General features: G+C 39.9%; 1 protein-coding gene across 1 annotated transcript in view; it reads right to left on the minus strand.

Moving 5' to 3' along the window:
• LOC135208074 (DNA-binding protein SMUBP-2-like) overlaps positions 1 to 23,103 on the minus strand; it is a gene marked incomplete in the record, with an annotated part of 738,222 nt that overhangs the window by 97,564 nt on the left and 617,555 nt on the right. Inside the window, 1 exon segment of the mRNA XM_064240222.1 lies at positions 11,016 to 11,192. Coding sequence (XP_064096292.1) covers positions 11,016 to 11,192 — 177 coding nt within the window.

The raw sequence follows: 23,103 nt of genomic DNA on the forward strand, positions 1-23,103 counted from the left end.
GAGACACCCTCCTGGACTTCTTATGTAAGGCCCTGGACTTCCCCTTCTGTCTCCTGCATGGAGGAAGGTAGTCCAGGGATGAGGAGGAGGATAACAGCTATGTAGATGAAGACAAAGATGGCAACAAGGAAGACAGAGATGATGAATTCTTCTTTCTTATCCCCTGAAATTTTCGGCTTGCCCTCAACTTCAAAGGCTGGTTGAGGCTGGTGTAAAAGTTTGAACAATTGCAAAGTCAGCCACTGGCAGCACTACTGCCATTGGAGAATCCCCTGCAGCAAACGAAGCAAACACAGTAACTACAGACACAACAGCTGACACATAAGCGATGCTAGTGATGGACTACCTGACTTGTTAGGGTAGGCCAGATTTTATGAAGATATTTTATGGAAGACTATCGGCTTCCTTGTCCTCAGGTGAGGGATGAACGAGTTTGTGGTACTTTGGGGAGCCAAACCTCCTAGGAGGGGAAAACCCAGGAGTTGGAGGAAAATGGATGGCAATTGAATACAATAAAGAGCTGGACGGTTTCAGCAGTCATAGGAGCAGCATTATCCCCTGAAGAAACTGGCGAGTGCTTTCTGTCCTTTCTCCTCTTACCATACTTCTCCCAATGATGAGAGGACCAGGAAGTGCATAAATCATAGGTCAGGGATCAAATACAATCGCTTCCCCTACATAAAGAAAAAACTATGCAGTTCCACCGACAAGGGAGACATGAAGTGACCACTTGGTCACCTAATGCTCCAGCACCAGTGTTTGTCATGTCTTTTCACTATCTTGAAAGAAAAACAGAACCAAGGCACAGGGCACAAAACAGTAGGCAAAGAGCAAGGGTAGCAAGGTACTCATACAAACCCAAAATCCAATGAGTGCACAGAGATGACAGAGAGCAGATGGTTCCCCTCAGGATGATGGCCAAAATGAAAAGAGGGAAATGGAGAGGTTTGGGCAAGGTTGGAGGGTTAATATCCGTAACTCCTCATGCCCAGCTTTGCCAGTTAACTATACAGGCAGTCCCCAGTTATCGGTGGCCTTGGTCATCGGGCTTGTTTAGTGGCTGAAATGGGCCGATATCAGGTTATCAACGCCGATAATAGAATATTGGTGCTGATACATATCTAACAGAGGCGCCATTAACCGGTTATCAACACCAAAATGCAGTTATCAGCGTCAATAGCCGCCAAAAATCGTAGAGTTTTGGTTATTGGCAAATTTTGTTTATCATCAAGCCATCAGATCAGAACCCCCGCCAATAACCGGGGTCGGCCTGTACCTTGTTAACAAGATTCAACATTTCAGCTGGAGACTGCATCATTTGACCAGCAAACGGTTAACAGTCAACAAAATCAGGCATCCACCACAAAAAGGATGATTTCCTCCAGCCATTTGGCAGATAAAAGTAAAAAAAAGATTACGTACACAGTATGGCTTTCCGTTTCCTTTTCATTATATTTTTTTTAATCCCAAGAATGAATATTTTGAGTAATTTCTTTCATATTTGCAACTACTTCATGCCATTCTTCCTCCTTTATACTTAAAGACATTTTGAAATAAATGGAAATATCCATGATATGGAACACTGGAACAGCACACTGCCAAGGAGTCCAATTTATTCCTGCCTATTTAGCTAATTAAGCTACTTAATTGTTTCCGTTAATTTTAAACTGGGTAGGAACTAAAGATAATGATACTGCACTTTCTCTGAATAGCAAGGCTAACCACTGCAGAACTTTTAGTGGTGATAAAAGACCAACATTAAAAAGTTCATGGATTGTAAATGTCTTTGAAAATCACAAGACTGACATTTTAATTTGGTACTGTTGTGATATGCTCTGATGAAGTCAAAATGCCTTGTAGTTCAGCCATGAAGTTTAATGCTACATTAGGAAGCGCTCTTCTATGAGTAACATTATCAACAACGATAAAAAGTAAACACATTACAAACCATTTATGATATTAGGCAAAGCTGAGAAAATAACAAAAATACTGTTATGATGTCATAGATTCATAAAACATGATATTGTTATGTTACAATAAAGTTTCATACATACTTACCTGGCAGATATATACATAGCTAAGACTCCGTCGTCCCCGACAGAAATTCAAATTTCGCGCCACTCGCTACAGGTAGGTCAGGTGATCTACCGGCCTGCCCTGGGTGGCAGGACTAGGAACCATCCCCGTTTTCTATCATATTTTCTCTCTTCCACCTGTCTCCTGCGGGGAGGCTGGGTGGGCCTTTAATTGTATATATCTGCCAGGTAAGTATGTATGAAACTTTATTGTAACATAACAATATCATTTTCATACAATCAACTTACCTGTCAGATATATACATAGCTGATTGGCCACCCCTTCGGTGGAGGGTAAGAGACAGCTTCTATATGGAATAGACAGTTAAACAACATATGTTGTAGGTATAAACAAAATAAAACCTTGGTTCCTACCTGATAGGTGGTAGACTTCGTGGGTGTTTGCCCAGTAGTCTGCATCACCTCAAGAAAACTTTAGCGAGATATATGATCTATGGCCAAGAGTTCTTGTGGGTCTGCCGATGGGGTCTTATCCGCTTACTCGGCAGAGCCTAAAAGGACTTTGTCAATGGGTGCTGATCCACTTATATGACAATACACCTTATGAAGGAGCACACAACCAATCCCGACCACCTGATCCTAACCATATGTTAGAACTAAGGATTGTTACGAGTTATCCCCGAACTCGTCACAACAACCGTAACTCAAAACCACTACGCACCACATACATAATTTTCAAAAAAAAAATTATACTCAACTAATTGGATATGACAAGAATTCTCTTACTGAACAACATAGACGGCCGCCCGTGCGAGCCTAAGTCCTCCATATTGTTCGAAGAGACTCTCGACCATATCCAAAAAGAGAAAAGTATATACATTTAAGGATTGGTGTCGGCTCCCGTACCCAGAATCGTATCTGCCGATACGAAAGGACCTAGAGAAAAACACTTCTCATATGTCACACGCACGTCTTTCAAGTAATGAGATGCAAATACTGAGTTGCATCTCCAATATGTCGTATCTATGATGTTTTTAAGCGACATATTCTTCTGAAACGAGAGAGACGTCGCTATAGGGCTCTCACTTCATGAGCTTTTAACCCTCAACAGTTGTAACTGTTCGTCAGGACAGGCCTTATGAGCGTCTGCAATGACGTTTCTTACAAAGAATGCCAGCGCATTCTTGGACATTAGTCTTTTGTGGGGTCTTTTACCGCGCACCAAAGACCTTGTCTAGAACCTCCCATCTGATGCTTTCTCTGAAGGTAGAACTTCAGAGCTCTAACAGGGCATAGAGACCTCTCTGCTTCTCTGCCTACGAGACTCGACAGTCCTTTGACTTCGAATGACTTAGGCCAGGGATTCGTAGTGGATTCTCGTTTTTTCGCTAAAAACAGGGTCTTAAACGAGCAAATAGCCGAGTCTCCTTGAATCCTACTTTATCCTGCAGAGCATGTAATTCACTAATTCTCTTTGCCGTAGCTAAAGATAATAGGAATAGGCATTTTCTGGTTATGTCTCTAAACGATGCCAGATGAGGAGGTTCGAATCTTTCCGATGACAGATACTTGAGGACTACGTCTAGGTTCCAGTTCGGAGGTACTGGTTCCTTAGACTTTGAAGTCTCAAAAGACCTTATGAGATCGTGGAGATCTTTATTATCTGCCCGATCTAATCCTCTGTTCCTGAATACAGCCGAGAGCATACTTCTGTATCCCTTTATTGTGGATACGGCTAGATGAGATTTTTCTCTCAGGAATAGCAGGAAATCAGCAATTTCCGCTATAGAGGTAGTGGAGGAGGACAACTTCTTGGATCTACACCACCTTCTAAATACCTCCCACTTCGATTGGTATACTTTCGTAGTGGAGGTTCTGCGTGCTCTCGCGATCGCGCTTGCCACTTCGCGAGAAAAGCCTCTCGCTCTGACAAGTCTTTCGATAGTCGAAAGGCAGTCAGAGCGAGAGCGGGAGGTTTTGATGGTACCTCTTGAAGTGTGGTTGTCTGAGAAGATCCGTCCTTTTTGGTAGGGATCTTGGAAAGTCTACGATCCACTCTACCACCTCCGTGAACCATTCCTGGGCCGGCCAAAAGGGGGCTATTAACGTCATCCTCGTCTCCTTTGACGCCACAAACTTTTTCATTACTAACCCCAGGATTTTGAATGGGGGAAAAGCATAAACGTCTACTCGAGACCAATTTAGCAGGAAGGCGTCTACCATAAGTGCTCTTGGATCTTCCACGACCGAGCAAAACACTGGGAGCCTTTTTGAAATGAATGTTGCGAAGAGATCCACATGAGGAGTCCCCCACAGAGACCAGAGATCGAGACACACTCCCTCGTGTAGTGTCCATTCTGTATGAAGGACCTGGTTCCTCCTGCTGAGCCTGTCCGCCCTCACATTCTTTACTCCCTGTACAAACCTTGTCAGTAGGGAGATGTTCCTGTGAGACGTCCAAAGTAATAGGTCTCTCGTCAGCTCGTAAAGGAACGAGGAGTGCGTCCCTCCCTGTTTCCGAATGTAGGCAAGTGCGGTGGTGTTGTCCACGTTTACTTGCACTACCTTGTTTGACACCAGAGGTTCTAGGCTCTTCAAAGCCAGATGTACGGCGAAGAGCTCTTTGCAGTTTATGTGCCAAGTCACCTGTGCTGGTTCCCAGGTGCCTGACACCTCTTCTGAGCCTAATGTCGCTCCCCAACCTTTCTCCGACGCGTCGGAGTACAACACTAGGTCTGGGTTCTGTGTTTTAGAGAGATCCCTTTGTTCTCTTCCAGAGGGGGCAACCACCATTCCAGGTGCGATCTTATCTCCACTGGAATGGGAAATACGTCCGAAAGCTGTCCGGTTTTCCAGCTCCAAGACTTCTTGAGGAAGAATTGAAGCGGACGTAAATGCAGTCTTCCTAGTGGGAAGAACTGTTCGATAGCGAGGAGGGTCCCTAGAAGGCTCAACCATTCCCTCGCCGACGTATGTTCCTTCCCTAAGAAGAAGAGAGACTATCCGCAAACCTTTTGCGATTCTCTCTTGCGAAGGAAATACTCGAAAACCCCGAGAATCCATCCGAATCCCCAGATAGACTAGGTCTTGTCTGGGGGTCAGCTGCGACTTCTCGAGGTTCACGAGCAATCCCAACGCTTTGATCAAATCTAGAGTTAACTTTAGGTCCTCCAAGCACTGTCTCTCTGATCTGGCCCTGATGAGCCAGTCGTCCAGATACAGAGAGACATTTACTCCTTTGAGGTGAAGAAACCTCGCCACATTCTTCATCAGGCTTGTGAAGACCTGAGGAGCTGTGGACAGGCCGAAACACAAGGCTCTGAACTGAAAGATACCTTCCACCCCCCGTCATGAAACGGAGGTACTTCTTCGATGAAGGGTGGATCGGGACGTGAAAGTAGGCGTCCTGGAGATCTAGAGACACCATCCAATCTCCTTGTCGTAATGACGCTAGGACTGAAGCAGAAGTCTCCATGGAGAACTTCTCCTTCTGAACAAATTTGTTCAGAGAGCTGACGTCCAGTACTGGTCTCCAGCCTCCCGAGGCTTTCGCAACTAGAAAAAGGCGATTGTAAAACCCCGGGGAGTTTTGATCCAGTACTAGTTCTATCGCTCTCTTGTCCCACATTTGTTCCACCATCGATCGAAGAGTATCCCTCAGCACAGGATCCTTGTACTTGGCTGATAGTTCCCTTGGTATTGACGTTAGGGGAGGAGTGTTCAGGAAAGGGATACGATATCCCTTCCTTATGATAGCCAATGAAGCACCGCGTCTGCGTTTTTTATCAGTGTCCAGGCCTCCACAAATCCCAGGAGCCTGGCACCTACTGGTGCTTGGAGGAGAGATGTTTCATTTTCCCTTTTTAAAGGGACGAAAGGCAGACCTACCTCTCTTCTCCGGAGCCTTCCTTCTTGCGGGAGGTCTGGAGGTCGGACCACCTCGAAAGGGCTGCACTGATGTACTAGGTCCTTTCTTGTCAGATGCAGAAACAGGTTTCTTCTTCCTAGCTGACTGCGTCAGAAGATCCTGAGTCGCCTTCTCAGTTAAAGAGTGAGCAATGTCCTTCACTAACTGAGAAGGGAACAAAAAGTCAGATAGAGGCGAATACAGTAGAGCTGCCCTCTGAGCATGAGAGACTGCCTTTGTTAAGAAGGCGCCATATACCGTCCTTTTCTTTAAAAGACCTGCTCCAAACAATGAGGAGATTTCAAAAGATCCATCCTGTACCGCTTTGTCAATGCAAGACAAAATGCATAACAGAGCTTCAGGTTCGATTCCTTCCGAATCATGGGCTTTCTTGGACATCACCCCAAGGGACCAATCTAAGAAGTTGAAGACTTCCAATAAATGAAAGAGTCCCTTGAGGAGATGATCCAGTTCCGAAATTCCCCACGTAATTCGTGCTGAATTGAGACTTTGTCGACGTGAAGCGTCAACTAAGGTCGAAAAATCTGCCTCTGTTGTAGAAGGGAGAGCGATACCCATATTCTCTCCCGTCTGATACCAGATGCCTCTTTTCCCAGCTAATCTTGCTGGAGGCATGCAAAAGACTGTCCTGACTAAGTCTTTCTTAGACTTCATCCATGAGTCTAAGGATTGTAATGCCCTTCATCGAGATGGTGGGTTTCATTTTTGAGAAAAGACGAAGGCTTCTTCGTCTTAGCACTGGAAAAGAGCGAGCGCGGAGAAGGAGGAGCGGCAGGAGTCAACTCGTCTCCATACTCCTCAAGAAAGCAGGGTAAGTCAAAAACTCCTTATAGTTAGACAGACCCTCTCTTCCATGATATTCATCATCCGAGTTTTTCCCTCCAACTCGGGATCTATATGAGCCTCCGTTCTCCTTTCCGAACGTTCCTCTTCTGGAGGAGACAAACTCCTAATAGGAGAGGGGCTAAGGGAATGATAATCCTTCCTCTTTCCCGCTCTAAAAGACTTGGAAGGCGTCACAAGCTCCGGCTTCTCTTGAACTTTAGAAGACGCTTCCCGCTTGTATGACGCTTCCCGTTCGCCAAGCGTCCTGGCTGACGTCTCTTGCTGACGTCTTGATGACGCTTCGCGCCTGGAAGACGCTCCGCTCTCCAAAGGCGTCCTACTTGGACGGAGCGTCACGTCTAAGATCCGCTTTCAATGACGCTTCACGTCTAAAAGACGTCTTACGTCTCTCTGGCGTTACGAAACTCTCGTAAGCCCCCGTTCTAGCTCTCGAACTCGAAGCTTCTGCAAGACGTTTAGCAGCTTCACGTCTGTCTGACGCTTCTCGTTGAGCAGGTGAGAGAGGACGAGACTTCTTAATTGGAAGCGTCACGTCCTTCCGACGGGGCGCTAAAACTCCCACAAGAGATGACAGTTGTTCTTGAACTGCCATAATTATCTTTTCTTGACGCCTTCTCCCACGTCCAGTGCATGACGCCTTTCGTCATCACTCGGGGGAGAAGAATGAAAGGGTACTTCCGCGTACGCGTCAGGTGACGCTGACGCCACCTTCGCTTTCTTAATAGAAGAAGGAGCGTCATCTGAGAAGCGCTCTGGCTCGAATCTATGTCAGGCTTCATATGACGCTTCAGCGGTCTCGACAAGTTCGACTCCTTCCACCCTCGTTTAGGTGAGGGAGAGGGAGAGGACGAGAAACACTCGCGAAGGACGCTTTTTCTATAGCGCCCTTGAGCCGCCTGCCATGAAGCAGAGCTAGCTGAAGGGACGTCTGACCGTTGGGGATTCCCCACGACCTCCTTAAGGCTTTCGACTTTCCTTCTCCTCTGGGCATGGGAGCTTGGAAGAGGTCTAGGCCTGGGAGCGTCGCAGGGACGATCAAACGCCCCCTCCACAACACTGGGAGAACTCACTTCACTGAAATGCTCACTTTCACTAGCCTTAACCTTTGAAGTCAGCCATCTTGGACTTCATGTCTCTAATAGTAGCTTTCAGATTGGCGATTTCCGATTGCCGAATCCGAAAAAACACTCTGAGAATGAGATATATAGGGAGAATCTACATCAGTAGGATTAGAATTATCCGTGAAAGGCTCAATAGGCCTTGAACTCACACCTTTCAGCCGTCTAACTCTATCCCTCTCTAACTTCTTCAAATAAGAAGTCAAAGTCTTCCACTCTTCTGCATTCAATCCCTCGCATTCCTTACAAGTATTAATAGCAGAACACTGAACCCCCCTACATTTACGGCATACAGTGTGAGGATCAACCGAAGCTTTCGGTATCCTCACCCTGCAGCCTACATTCACACACATTCTCACACTCACATTTGAATCAGACATACTGAGAAAAATCCAAAAGAGTTATTCCAAAAACAGTCCACAGTAGCGAATGCCAAAACACGATCCAGATACGTCACCAAAAAGCCGAAAAACGATGATCAAAGGATGAAATATGAATCTAAGTCAGGAGGTAATAGCAACAATGTTGATACCACCGGCGACAGAGAAAATATGAAAGAAAACGGGGATGGTTCCTAGTCCTGCCACCCAGGGCAGGCCGGTAGATCACCTGACCTACCTGTAGCGAGTGGCGCGAAATTTGAATTTCTGTCGGGGACGACGGAGTCTTAGCTATGTATATATCTGACAGGTAAGTTGATTGTATGAAAATGAGGTTTTCATAACATGACCAATTTGTCATACTAACCCTTCAATCATAATTAGTCTTAAATTCACAGCATCCAGTTCCCCTGTACACATGTAAACTCATCTTAAAAACAAAAGACAGTAGCTAAAAAAGTCAGTGTTGATGCATACACACTGCCAAGCCCTTAGTATAAGCTATCATCCTCAGTCTATTATGCAGGAGTTTGTATATGTCAGAACTAAAAGACTGAATCTGTGTGGAAAACAACTTTTTGTTATAAAAATTCATTTGTTTCATAATAAACCAATAATTAGCCTGAGTTGCTATTCAGGTAGGAGGATGAGAAGAATGCCCAGCTAGAGCGAAGAACTGCCAAGGCAGGTGAAGCGCTCAAGGGCAAAATAGGTAAGGAATCATTTGTACAGGCCCATATCAAGAAATAAACACATAAGCTAACATCCTGAGAGTGCGCTTGTGCTAAAACTAGATAAAACTAGAAGATTGTGGAAAACAACTAGCCATCCAGGTTTGATGAATGATAAATGACCAAGGAAAATGCCAATATCTTCTGCCAGAGGTAAAAAAATGTTCCAGTAAAAACAAGCAAAACTATTATTGTCATTTCTACAAACCTGCTATGGCACAAAATTTATTGAAACATAGGGGCCTTAGTATTCAGGAGACCACAGAAAGCATGCAAAGTAAAAATAACTGATGTAGTGCAAAGATTATGTTTGACAAGTTGCTCATAAGCATTTTGCACAGGTATACACAAGGGCTAATACTACTCTAATGCATGAGTGTTTTAAACTGAGTTTATCACTGATCCTGGAATTAAGAGCTGAATATGATAGTAACCAAGGGCTTGTTTTCTCTCGGGAAACATGCGTTGTTAATGGAACTTCTTCAACTTGATATTTATGCCTATTAATAGCTATAATATTCACTTCATTTTCGATATTCTAGAACTCATTTTCAAGATATTCTTACACTGTGGCATTGCAATCATCAAATGAGAATAATATTTGGTGAATGAATTGCATTGTTAGTATGCCTCTGTATACCAATCTCAAGTATTTTTTCTCATATGAAACAAAGACGAAAAACTAAAAAAAAATTCTCAATGGCATCAGTAATTCCATGTGGTAACTGGGAAATGGCAAGCAGATTTACTAATGAAATTCCTCAACCGTAAGGAAATCATATACTATGTAAATCCTAAGTACTATTAAAGATTGAACAAACTTCCTAAGTACTGAGCAGCTTCTTAATGATGTTACTATTAACATGGATGGGTATGAAGTTTACACAATTCATACTGTAAATTAGCACAAATATTTTCCTACAACTAAGTATGAACCCAATTGTTGTTAAATTGCAAAAATGAGAAATGTATGCTATTAAATACACACCTATTTACTATATCACAATAAAAAATTTCAAGTTATGAAAAATATAAGTGTACTAAATGGTCCTCAGTTATGAGAAATATAACAAGAACATTCCTTAAGTGTCTACTATAAGAGTCACTACTTTTTCATCTGGCATAATGGAAAATGTCGCCAAAATATGTGTCCAAAAAATGTTCTGACCTATATGCACTACACAAATTAGTACGGACATGTGAAGAAACTAAGGACTTTACATGAATCAAGGCCAGTGGAGATATAAGTACACAAAATCAGTGTAAGAAATACTCTGCGTGAAATAATCTGTGCTTTCTGAAATACAAGGCAGCACATTTTTGTTAAAAATTACCAATTTCTTTTTGTTATCATTCCAAATTAAGTAGTATACACAGTAATTTTATTATTATCAATTAATGTAAAGAATGTATGATGTTAGATGGTGCTATGCTATGTTACCCAACCCTGTTTTTATGGATACCAAACCCAATTGAACACAGTCTCTAGTCATGAAATCACATGAAGAACAAGAGAATACAAAACTACGTATCCTAAAATCTGTATATTTCTCTGCTTAGAAATAGTAGTCATTACTACAGCTATTTCACTAGCAATGTTAAATTTCTGTAGCACTTTTATAGAAATACGTAAACCCAAATGCCACAGAATTTTAGTGTATGTATTGTCTTTGAAGCCTTCCTAACTTTCAATTCAAAGAACATCACCCAGTTACAATGAGATACACTTGCAGCTCCTCATGTAATCTACTTCAAGCCTTGTACCAAAAGTTAGAATATGCTATTGTAAGGTGAATACTGCCAAGAAAAGAGGTCGAAGCCAAATATTTATCTCTATACTTGGACCTACATTCTATTATCTTATGGGAAGATTTTTGAAGCACTCAAAATACAGTGACCTTTTAAAAGTTTTAAGGATGATCAAGGAATTGAAAAGAAATATACATATATGACAAATGGACATAATATTTTCTTACCATTCTGGAATTCATGAGCACTTCTAACAATACCATGCTCACATAGGTAATTTATCAAAGTCTTCAAAAAAGTATGTCTGGTAACGGTTTCACTATCACCAACAATACACAAGTGGCGGCGTGCTCTGGTGACTGCTACATTGAGACGACGATTTTCACTTAGAAATCCAACTTTTCCTGAAATTTGAAATAACAAAACATGGTTATTCCACTGCATGACAGTGTTTACTGTATTTCCCACCCAGTGGCGGAACTAGGTCATTATGGGCCTGGGTGCAAATTATTTGAGTGGCCCTCTCTCATGAAAAGCAAAGTTAATTGCCATTTAATGATGTTACTATAGTATAGATAAGAATAAAACCTACTACTACTATGATTATCATTATCATTTATATTTTCATCATTTCTATTACCTAAATATATTTGCAAATAAATTACCAAATCAATCTACTAAGACATTATGATGGGGCCAGATGTGACCCCAATCAGTGGGCCTTGCTTTTTTTTTTTCACCACCTGCACCCACAGTAGTTCCGCCTTATATGACCCACTGCACTTAAAATGTTAAAATTAAAAATGCTAATTTCTACAAGTTTCTTGTTTATCAGTGAAAAGTAACATATACAATGATCCCCGCTTTTTCATGGGAATAGGTTCCAGAACCTACTGCAAAAATGCAAAATCCCCTTTAAAAATGCTTATAACTGCCAAATACCCTGTACCACTTAAATTAAAATGCTTATAACTTCCAATTTTCACAGTTCACTACTTAATTTGATTAAAACAAAAATATACCTTAAATTATCATACTAAAAGAATTTAATAGAATTTCAAACAAAATTATACACCAATCTATCACCCCAAAACACTGACAGTAACCTTATATTACTATCGTATTACACTCTTAAGTACCTACACACCTAACACACTTACAACTGGCTATCTTAACAGTTTATCGCCCAACTTGACAGTTCAAGCAAAAATATACCTCAAAATATCATCCCAGAACACCTTAATATCATTTCAAAGTCATCTTGCACCATCATGTACAGTACCCGCCTACATCTGTTACTCTAAGTAGTACAGTATCCCTATAATTCAGACAAGCATTTTCTTTTGAGTAACATAACTTTGCGCGTTGTTTCGTGCATACTGTAATGCACTAGGCATACATTTTACGTGTGCTGATATTTTCCTGTACTGTAAGATGATTTTGAAAGAATATTTATGGCATAATATACATATTTTAGGATAAAACTACTACAGGATGTCCTTGGTCATCAGCATCACTACTCACAACCATGAACTCACTCTTCTTTGTGCTGTTGTTCAAGCCAAAATTCTGTGTCTCTGTCTCCATCCTCATTACCATACCTAACAGCACCAGCCACGTATCAGCAACCAATGCAACATCATCAGCAAAGTCCAAATCCATAAAAACTTATCCACCAATATTAGCCATTCTGTTTTCATTCTCCATCACTCTTCTCATTATGTGGTCAGTATATACATTAAATAAGGTGGGTGACATAACACATCCCTGTCTTAGCCCACTTCCAACTGGAAACCAGTCACTTTGCTGTCTATCCAGCTGTACACAGCTGCACACTCCTTGGTACCAGTTCTTTAGTATCCTCATCACTTCCAGTGGTATACCATAGTGTTCTGCCACTCTCCACACTGAATCACATGCTTTCTCCAAGTCTATAAAAGCACAGAATATTGGCTTTGCATACTCCCATCTCTTCTCAATTATCTGTCTTAAGGTGAAGATTTGATCCACTATTGACCTTCCATTTCTAAAACCACACTGCTGTTCTCTAAGTTTCTCTTCTACTATAGGTCTTATTCTGTTAAGTATTACTCTCATGAATGGTCTTATTCTGTTAAGTATTACTCTCATGAATGGTCTTATTCTGTTAAGTATTACTCTCATGAATATCTTCCCTGGGACTAACAGTAAACTTATGCCCCGATAGTTACCACACTCCCTTTTGCTTCCCTTATTTTTACATATTGGTATCATAATTGCCTTTTTCCAATCACTTGGTACCACCTCTGTTTTCCAAACTATGCTAAAAACAACTCTTAAGGCCTCTTATCATCCTTCGTCCTCCTGCTTTTAGCATCTCTGCAGTTATCCCGCACACACCAGCAGTTATTCCATTTTTTACAGATTTTAAGGCATCTTTCACCTCTTCTGCACTAATATCTTGTTCTTGTATGCCCAGTGCCTCGTTTAAATCTGCAATGCACTCGTCCCTACCGGTGGTCCCAACATTTTGGAGTCTTTTTCTCCATTTCATCTGTGACCAAGTTCCCATCTTCATCCAACATGCCATCACTCCCTCCAAACTTTTTCTGGCTTGCGTTCCTCAAGAATCTCACAGCTGCAAACATAGCCCTGCTCTCGCCAGTTTCCATAGCTACTTCAACTTCGGTAGCTCTTTCTTTCCAAAGCATGTTTTCATCATGCTTCATCCTATCACTTAGTTCTCCCAGTTTCCTATTTCTTCATCTTTTTAGTTGTTGTTTCTTCTCTAGGTCCTGTTCATCGTCCATTTGAACTCTCAATCTTTGTTGCTCTTCACTTTAAACTTTTGCTTCATCACTGAACCAAGGTTTGCTGTTACTTCTCTTATAACCTAACACCTCTGTTGCTACGTCCTTAGTATCTGAACTTAATATTGCCCAGGATTCCTCTGAATCCATATTCATATTCTCCAAACCAATTAATGCCGCAAATTTGCCTCCTACGTTCACCTCATACTGTTGTTTAACTCTTTCATTTCTCAACTTATCTACATAAAACTTTATACTTCTCCTTTTTTCTTGATTGACCTTTAACTTTATTCTAATCTTGGAGATTACAAGTTTGTGGTCAGAAGGAACACGGCAGGCCCTAAAATTTCTGGTGTCTAATATGTATTGACTTCTTCCATTTCTGATTTACAATAACATAATCTATCAAATTTTGTACCAATCCATTTGGCGATACCCACGTAGTTTTGAGCTCTAATTTATGGTTGAAATATGTGTTTGTTATAGATAACCCAGATGCACCACATAGTTCTAAGAGTCTTCTCCCATTATCATTTCTAACTCCAATTCCAAATTTTCCAATTGTTCCCTGAAAGCCATCATACTCTCTTCCTACTTAAGCGTTAAAATCCCCCATCAACAACATATCACGTCTTCTAACCCTCTGTATAACTCCAGTTAGCTTTTCATAAAATTCATCCTTCTCTTCTTCTCCACTCTCTTCAGTAGGGGCATACACCTGTATAACGGTGATGTTTGTATGTTTACCTCGCAACCTGCAAGTGACTATTCTCTCATCAATACATTCATAATGCTCCAAAATTTGTTCAGCTCTCTTACTCAAAGCTATTGCTACACCTCTCTCATGTTCTCCCTGGTCTTTACCATAATAGATAAACAACACATCTTCAATTCTTACTTTTCATCATCCAAGGCTCCTAGTTTCACTCAAGCCAGCAATTTCCAAGTTGTATCTCTTGATTTCCTGTGCCACTAAACTTGATATTCCTGTCATATACATTGTTCTCGCATTTTCACGAAAATCTCAAGGAATTCGTTATTAATCGCAATAATTTAGTCCATTCTATAAAATTTACTGTAGAGGAAGAAAGATATAGAAATGATAGAAATTTCACCTTTTCAGTCTTTAGAAAATCAACTAAGATTGTCTCTTTTATTAGGGAAAAGCTCTCTATCACGAGAGTATATATAATGTTCTAAAGGGTCCACAATTATACAGTGTTAAGAGTCCGTGTATAATTTTTAAAACTTTACAAAAAGCTTTCGAACCCTTCCCTGGGTTCATCTTCAGTCCAAATGAACAATTAGTTACATGTACAGAGGTAAATTTAAAAACAAAGAGTCGTTCAAGATCCTTGAAACCGGTCGTTAGCTCGTTAACGAGCTAACGACCGGTGTCAACGATCTTGAACGACTCTTGTTTTTAAATCTACCTCTGTTCATGTTGTAACGAAGTGTTCATTTGGACTGAAGATGAACCTAGGGAAGGGTTCGAAAGCTTTTTGTAAAGTCTTAAAAATTATACACGGACTCTTTAACACTTTATTATTATGGACCCTTTAGAACATTGCCTCTTTTGTTCATTACTACACCAATCAAAATCAAAATGTTACAGTCTGTTTTTTCTGGATGTTTCTAAGGGCTTTGCGTGTCTGTAGCCTGCAGTTTATTGACGCCGAGATTAAAACTATTTATGATATTGCCTTGAAACTTAAATACCCAGGGACTTTTGTAGATGTGGCATGGAAAAGAGCTAGAAAAACATTTTATTTAACTGATGTCAAACTTGCATTTAGTAAGCATATTCTAAAATTACCCTATTCTAAAATTACCTTATGATGAAACGTTCTTAGAAATTCCTAGTATTTTAAAGCTTTTTACCATAAATGTTGTTTTCAGTAATATTAATGTCAAGAGTTTAGTAATAAAAAATTCTCCTAATGATTTTCCCAGCTCCATATATGAAATTCCTTGCAAAAAGTGTGATAATGTGTATTAAGGACAAACCGACAAACCGGTAAATCTCTTTCACAACGACTCAAACAGCACCAATATTCTGTGAGAACTGGACAAATATCGAAAGCATTATTCGTACATATGATAGATTTAGATCATCCTATTAACTGGAGTCAAGGCAAGAGACTTAATCCCATGTAATGATACAGTTAAAAGGAATATCATTGAATCTTGTTTCATCAAGTAAAATAATGAAATGTTCTAAATTTAAGTCTTGGTTTATTTAAACTCAATGCCTTTATATTATTATTATATATTGCTACTGTCAAAATACATATATCCCCTCTTTGACTGCATAAAATATTGTGTATAAGATTTTGGCAACATTTTTTCAGATTCCTAGATAGCTTAGAGATAGGATGTTTAAAATGTGCGTTCCGATTTCGCATAACATAATGTAAAAGGATATATAATGTAGTAGAAAAAGAGAGAGATTTGCTTTGCTCATTCGAAACTAATATTGTTTCCCTATTATGTCAGCGCCTTGAGATTAGAGGAACTCCGAGATCTCCGTTTGCTTCCCTAATCTGTCAACATGTTTGATAAGAGAGCTCGAGTCTTCGTTGTGTTTTTAAAAACATGTCAATCTGAATTATTGCTCAATTTCTGTCTTGATCGGGTACGAACATGAATGTATACTTGTCTCGTACGCGTATGTCTTTGATCAAAGCCACGTGCAGATTTCACAGTTTGTATGTAAAGTTGCGTCATAATGGAAGCTTCTAGAAAGAATTATTGCCCAAAACGTTTTGTGTCCTCTCCACTGTCCAGCTTCCGAAAGGAAGAGAATTTATTGCATCTTAGATACTCGAAGCGTTTACATCTCTCTCTCTCTCTCTCTCTCTCTCTCTCTCTCTCTCTCTCTCTGCCTTGCCATATCTGATACTAACAGATTTGATATTTCTTAGAGTTTATTTAGTGTTATTTAGTGTTTTTTGTGGAATCTGAACAAACATTGTTGTGTAACAGCGCCTGGTTTTGTGAAAGTGAAAGAAGCTGCAGCAAAGAAAGAAAGAAATAGGTATACCAAAAAGGTAAAGTGTGTTATATTTTTATTAGTTGCAACTAATAACTAATAGGAACAGTGGTTAGGTAAAAACTAATAACTGATTGTTACAAAGGTTTGGTGAAAACTAATAACTAATAGTAACAGTGGTTTGGTAAAAACTAATATCTAATGGTTATGATGGTTTGAGTGAAAAGATTTACATTTTTACAAATTGGAAATTTTTGTGTGTGTTTCATTTGAAGTGAATTTTATGTTTTGTGCATTTATTCATTTTCTTATTGAAGTGTTTATTTTTGTGCATTTGTCCATTTTCTTATTGAAGTGTGTCTTTTTATTTTATATTCTGTGTGATTTATACTTTTTGCAATTTTGGTAGTTTCCACATTTTTCTGTATTTTCATTTGCATTCACAATTTAATTAACTTAGTGATTTTCATTAATTAATCGATGCCCATTTAATTTAATTTAACACTTGTGAATTAATTTGCATACACTTAGAATTCTTTTCAAGTTGTATTGTTGTTTAGCACTTGTGAATTAATTTCCAAATTTCAATTATTGCCTAACACTTTTGAATTTTGATTGAATTAATTTTCTTGAATTTTGTGATAAATTCATTTTGATTTCATTTTACTTAATTGATTCAAGAATTAATTAAACTTTACTTTGTTTTCAAGTAACAGTAATTTTCCCTGATATTGTGAATTTCACTTATAAATTTTTAGTTTAATAAGAAATATATTTTTAAATTTTTATAAGTGTTTTCATTTCTAACCAGTATATTTGCATATGATTATATTGATGTTAGGTAGAAACATAGAGTGGTAATTGATCTGTTTCCCTTCAATTAACTTGAAGTGACTTGGAACCAGGGAAGTACTTACATAGACTTCTGAAATCAGGGAAATACTTAGACTTTTAAAGTTGTTGATGGAGTGATGCCCTTTGATTAATTAAATTACTAACAAGATTACCTCACACCTGTTTTGATGAATTTAGTCTGATTTTCTGCAATACTGGTAAGTTGGTTAAGGGATCACTGTTGCCTTTAGAGTATTCAGTCGTTTAGTACCTGTGATGAGGGTTCAGGTCTCTGGCTTTTGTGAGGTAACAATTAATGAATGGTAAGTGTAGTAACCAGATACTTGGCACTTCGCCACAATATGGATTATCCTTGATTTTTACCCTTTTGACAATTAACCATCTGCTATTCTTGATCTTTTTGTTTACCTGATAACTTTCTTTCCAACAGTATTTCATTTGTTCCTTGACAATGTCTTAGTAAAGACGAAAGCGCTTGGATTTCTGCCTATCATTTTCCTGTGGTATTCGCTTATATTCGCTTATTTAATGAAGTCACGTACATCTACTGTTGAATTAATTTAACTATATAAGAAAAAATTTATATATTATATTAATATATATATATTATATAATATATAAATAATATTAATATATATATTTGAGATATATAATATATATATAGATATATTATATTATATATTATATGAATATTATATTGAAATATTATAATATAATATATAAGATTATATATATATATATATATATAAATTGTTACCAAGGAAAAGTAAGACCTCTTTACAACCAGAATCATTCATCCTTGCCTAAAAACAAGTTGCCCCTGTGAACTGGATGCCTCCATTCTCTCTAAACCCCCCTTTGCTCCTATTGGCCACTCTGGATTTACTCTCCACAGGGGGCCCTGAATGAGTGTGTGGCCTATCCAGGCGAGATTTTGAAAGAACGGGGCCACAGCAGCTCTGCCTCAGACCCTCTCAGACACTCAGAACTTTCTAAAGCCCTTCAGACCCCACTTCACTCCTTTTGCTCCCCTGCCTCCTCTGGGAGATCCCACAAGTGTTCAGCAAATGAGAAGACTAACATACCCAAGATTTCCAGGTACTGTGAGATGTAAATTTAGTGCAGTCGGTGAACTGTTTTTACTCCTTGTCTGTATTCATTTCCATTCTTCCAAGGCGAATTTCCCCCCTTTTTTGTTCAGCTTCTCACTCCCCAATTTTGGTTCAATGCTGTGATTAATTCCCTAGTGATGCTAGTAAACATCGCCCCTCGTTAATTCAAGCAACATAATAGTCCTTTCTGTGTAAGCTCCCAGTCATTTCATGTCCCCTTGAGTGGGCTGTAATATTTTTATGCTAAGAGCAAGTAGTGTGCAACGTTTCCCACATGATCCTCACCTTAGTACTGATGCTAAAATGCAATCTCTTTGCAGACGAACACCATGACTGATTGTGGGAGAAATTGGGAACCCTTTGGAATAAGACTTGCATTGAAATAACCAGTTTTGCGCAAATTCTGATCTTCGTGTCTGCGTCATTTCCCAGCCACATGTTTCCGGTGGACTGACAACCAACCACCTGGACCTAACCATAACTTAATGTAAATATAGTTCATTTAAAACTTAAGTCCAGAGTTTATGTAAATTCCTCCTTTTTCAGTAATATCGGCCTTCCGCTGTAGATTTTTGTTTGTAGTATCTCTTGTCCCTCAAGGCAAGGCCATTTTTAAGTGTTAAGAGTACAGTTTCAAGGGGGGAATGAACAGTTCATTACAAAATGGTGACCATTCCCAGTTTCATGTAATTTTCATTTCCAGTCGTAGCAATCATTAAACTGGTATCACGAAAGAAGCGAATCTGGATTCCTTTTAATATTTTTTGAGCAAGCAAAAAACAAGGTTTGCTAATTCCCCACAACAGAAAAAAGGTAAATTTTATTTTCTAGTTATTTGTGTAGAACTAGGTATTCTAGTTAGGGGTGTATAAAATCTGAATGCCATTAAGAATAGTGATAGGAAGATATCAGAACCATGTGCAGGCAGATAGACTAGAGAGAGAGAAATTTAACCTTAGCTTCATTTTTATGCACTATTGCATGAAGCATATACGTAGGTATTTAGGTAGTAAATTCAAAACAAAAATAAATTCCATATTTCGTGAACTGCAAGTGTAAATCATCGAATCTAATGTGTAAAGAGATTTCATATAGCTAGGATTTCAACAGGAATCAGCACCTTCATTGTTGGATGAGAGCATTATCCCCCCCCCCATCACTCTCTCTCTCTCTCTCTCTCTCTCTCTCTCTCTCTCTCTCTCTCTCTCTCTCTCACAGGTCTAGACAGGATAAGAGAATTAAAAATCCCTAGCCACTTGTCTAATCAAGTCCTATCCATTGCCCCGTTTATGAACAAAAGAACAGATGAGTAAATAAGTAAAAAGAACAACAAAGTGTTGGTGTAAAATTAATTCAATGTCAGAATAAGGAAGATCAATGGTAAGGGTTTTTTATTCTGTGTAGAGAGAAATAATAATTATGGGCAAGTACTTATTGCTTTCCACAAGAGCCATATGGTTTTCACTTTCCTTAAATTCCCCTAATATGCCTTGGATAAAGGCCAGGTGTGAATCCTCTCCATTTCCCCCCACCCCTCTTCCATCTAGCCGATCTGTGTGAAGGCCAAATTCTCCGGGGATTTAAATTGGCAGAATTGGAAGATCGTAAGTTCGCGAGAGAAAGTATGGTTGATAAAAGGGTATGATAGGGAGTTCTGTGGAGTCTGTAATTATGCAGCAGTGAGAGAATTTTTAGTCTGGTTCTTCCTCTTCCCTTTATTGTTTACGACACTAGCGTAAAATTACAATTCTGAACATTACTAGCTGTTGAAAGGGTAAGACAGACCAAAGAAAATTTATTTTTTTTGCTATCCCGTTTGTCTTCGTCCTCGAGACAATAAAAAAACCCCATTTATACATTTTTATTTTATCAACTGCAGGGACCACGTCTTTTCATGTTTAGTTTTCCGTGAATGCATGGTAACAAATCTTTTATTTGTTGTTATTTACAACCCAGCCAAACTGGCATTTACAGATCCCATTACAAAGCCATATTCGTGTTGAGGTTTCCATGTTTACATAATTCATTTGCTCAACCACGACTTTTCACGTTGAGTTTTCTGTGAATTTGTGGCAAGACTTTTTTTTATTGTTATTTACAAACCAGTATTCGTGTTGAGGTTTCCGTGTTTACTAAATTTATTGCTAAATTAATTATTGGCATTGAGTATCCACCAAGCTGTAAATTACAGAGATTTTACAGTAGTAACTGTATTTATAGGGATTTTACGGCCATCTTGCTAAGTATCGGCATTGAGTATTCCACCCACACATAGTATTAATCTAAATGACCATTGCAGCTTAGTGCACGGTTATTTACCGGGATCTAACTTGATTTACAACAGCATTTGCATGAATTTCTGCACCTGCAATACGCATTTACACTTCATTTACTATTATTTCCATGTCGCCTGCATGAGCTTTCCTCACCGGAGTGGATTTTGTTTACAGTCTATTAGACTACCCTTTCCCACGCTAATTGCGTGAGGCATTTACAATTTGTTTTACTGTTATTTCCACGTCACCTGAGTGAGATTTCCGCATGATGTGGAGGACATTGTCAGGCTTTTGACTGTCATTTCGTCTGTTTTTGCAGATATTCCAGCCATAGGGATCCTTGTTATTTCCCTGGTATAGCGTTGAGTATTCCTCATACCCCTGGCGACATTTGCAGTTTTGCGACTGCCTTCCATCCTATTAATTCTCAGGCTAGACTACTAATGTTTTACTGCAGAGAAGATGGCCAGTAACGCAGCACTGGAGGAAGTCAGGGCCTTCACTGAAGCCGTAAGAGCCATGGGGCTGGAGGGTGAAAAACTGATAAATTGGGTGAACGATAAGATGAAGGAAGCAGCCCAAGAAAGAGCACAAGAGAAAAGAGAAGCAGCTGAAAGAGAAGCCCAAGAGAAAAGAGAAACAGCTAAATGAGCATTCCAGGCAGCTGAGAGAGAATTCCAAGCAGCTGAAAGGGAGAAAGAAAGAGAAGTACAAGAGAGAAGAGAAGCTGTGGAGAGAGTACATCAACTGGCTATGGCAGTCCAGAGTGCCACTCTGGCACCCCTGAGTGCCACGCCCCCTTCACCCCCTCCTTCACACTCACTTCCACAGCATGGGCACCCTTATTAGGACTTGGGACAATAGCAAACCCAACACCTGGCTCAATCATGTCGAGCAGGTGTTCAAGAACTTCAATCCAACCCCTCAGGAAGTGGCTTTCGTCCTTGGCAAGCATTTTGGTGGCAAAGGGCGGACTGCATTTGAGGCCCTCCCCCTGAATGAGCGGCAAGATCTCGCCCTCGTCAAAGAGGCAATCTTTGGGGCTTACAAGTTAACCCCAGACCAGTGGAGGCAGAAATGGAGGACCATGCCTAAGGAGGCTAACCAAACATGGACAGAGTGGGTAGCCAAGAAGACACCAGCACTCCATAGGTGGATGAAGGGCTCCAATGCAATATCTGTTGAGGAGGTCTGGGAACTCTTTCAATTAGAGGACTTCATGTCCTACACCCCCACTGATCTTGCCACCCACATGGTGGACAAGGCTCTTAAAACTAATTTGGAGTTCTTTGGAAAGGAAAATTTTCCCCTGCTCTCCCATAAAGGAAAATTTGCCCTGCTTTCCCTCTCATTCCTGCTACCACCTCTCAGTCTACCCAGCGACCCAATAATCCTCCACAGAAACCTGTGTATGGGGATTGCAATAAACAAGGGCACACCATGGAGCAATGCCTCTCAAAGGTGGCTCCTCCTAAGCAAGATGCTGCTATTCCTTAGAATGGAACTCCCCATCATACTATAATGGGCGTAATGTCTGTCTGTCTGTCTGTCTGTCATTCAATCACGGCCAAACGGCTGGTCAGATGGGCATGAAACTTGGCAGGGTTATGGTGGGGACGCCTAAGATGGTTTGTAATGGGGTTTCATCCAACCTAACCCCCTCCTTTGTAGGGGGTAGGGGTGAGAAGGGAATCCCTGAAACGGAGCTGTTTCTGGCCGTGAAACGAGGCTGGTTATTCCCGTAGACTTAGTTACTTTACGATTTTTATTAGAGAGAGAGAGAGAGAGAGAGAGAGAGAGACTATTCGTGTAATCGCCCTTATTTTAATATTGCTGAACAAATAGTACATATAAATTTTTCACTTCTGCACCCGTATTTTATCACCCATCGTAGATGGGTAAGTTTGCTAGTCCTCATAATAATAAGAATAACATGTTTTGTTAAAGAGGATGCAGCATCGGTGGAATTGATTTTATATATGGTCTTTTCAATTCTTCTTATTATTCTCTTTTCAACAGGCCAGCTATATATGGCTGATATTTGCTAATAGCTGGCCGATGTTCATATCTTGGTTAAAGAAATGTCTTCTAAAAATACTAATTTATTGATATGATATCATATCAGTAAATTAGTATTTTTAGAAGACATTTCTTTAACCAAGATATGAACATCGGCCAGCTATTATCAAATATCAGCCCTGATGAGAAGAGAAGCAAATATCAGCCCTGATGAGAAGAGAAGCAAATATCAGCCCTGATGAGAAGAGAATAATAAGAAGAATTGAAAAGAC

Source organism: Macrobrachium nipponense, chromosome 34 (genome assembly GCF_015104395.2).
Source record: "Macrobrachium nipponense isolate FS-2020 chromosome 34, ASM1510439v2, whole genome shotgun sequence".
Classification (NCBI taxonomy): Eukaryota; Metazoa; Arthropoda; class Malacostraca; order Decapoda; family Palaemonidae; genus Macrobrachium; species Macrobrachium nipponense.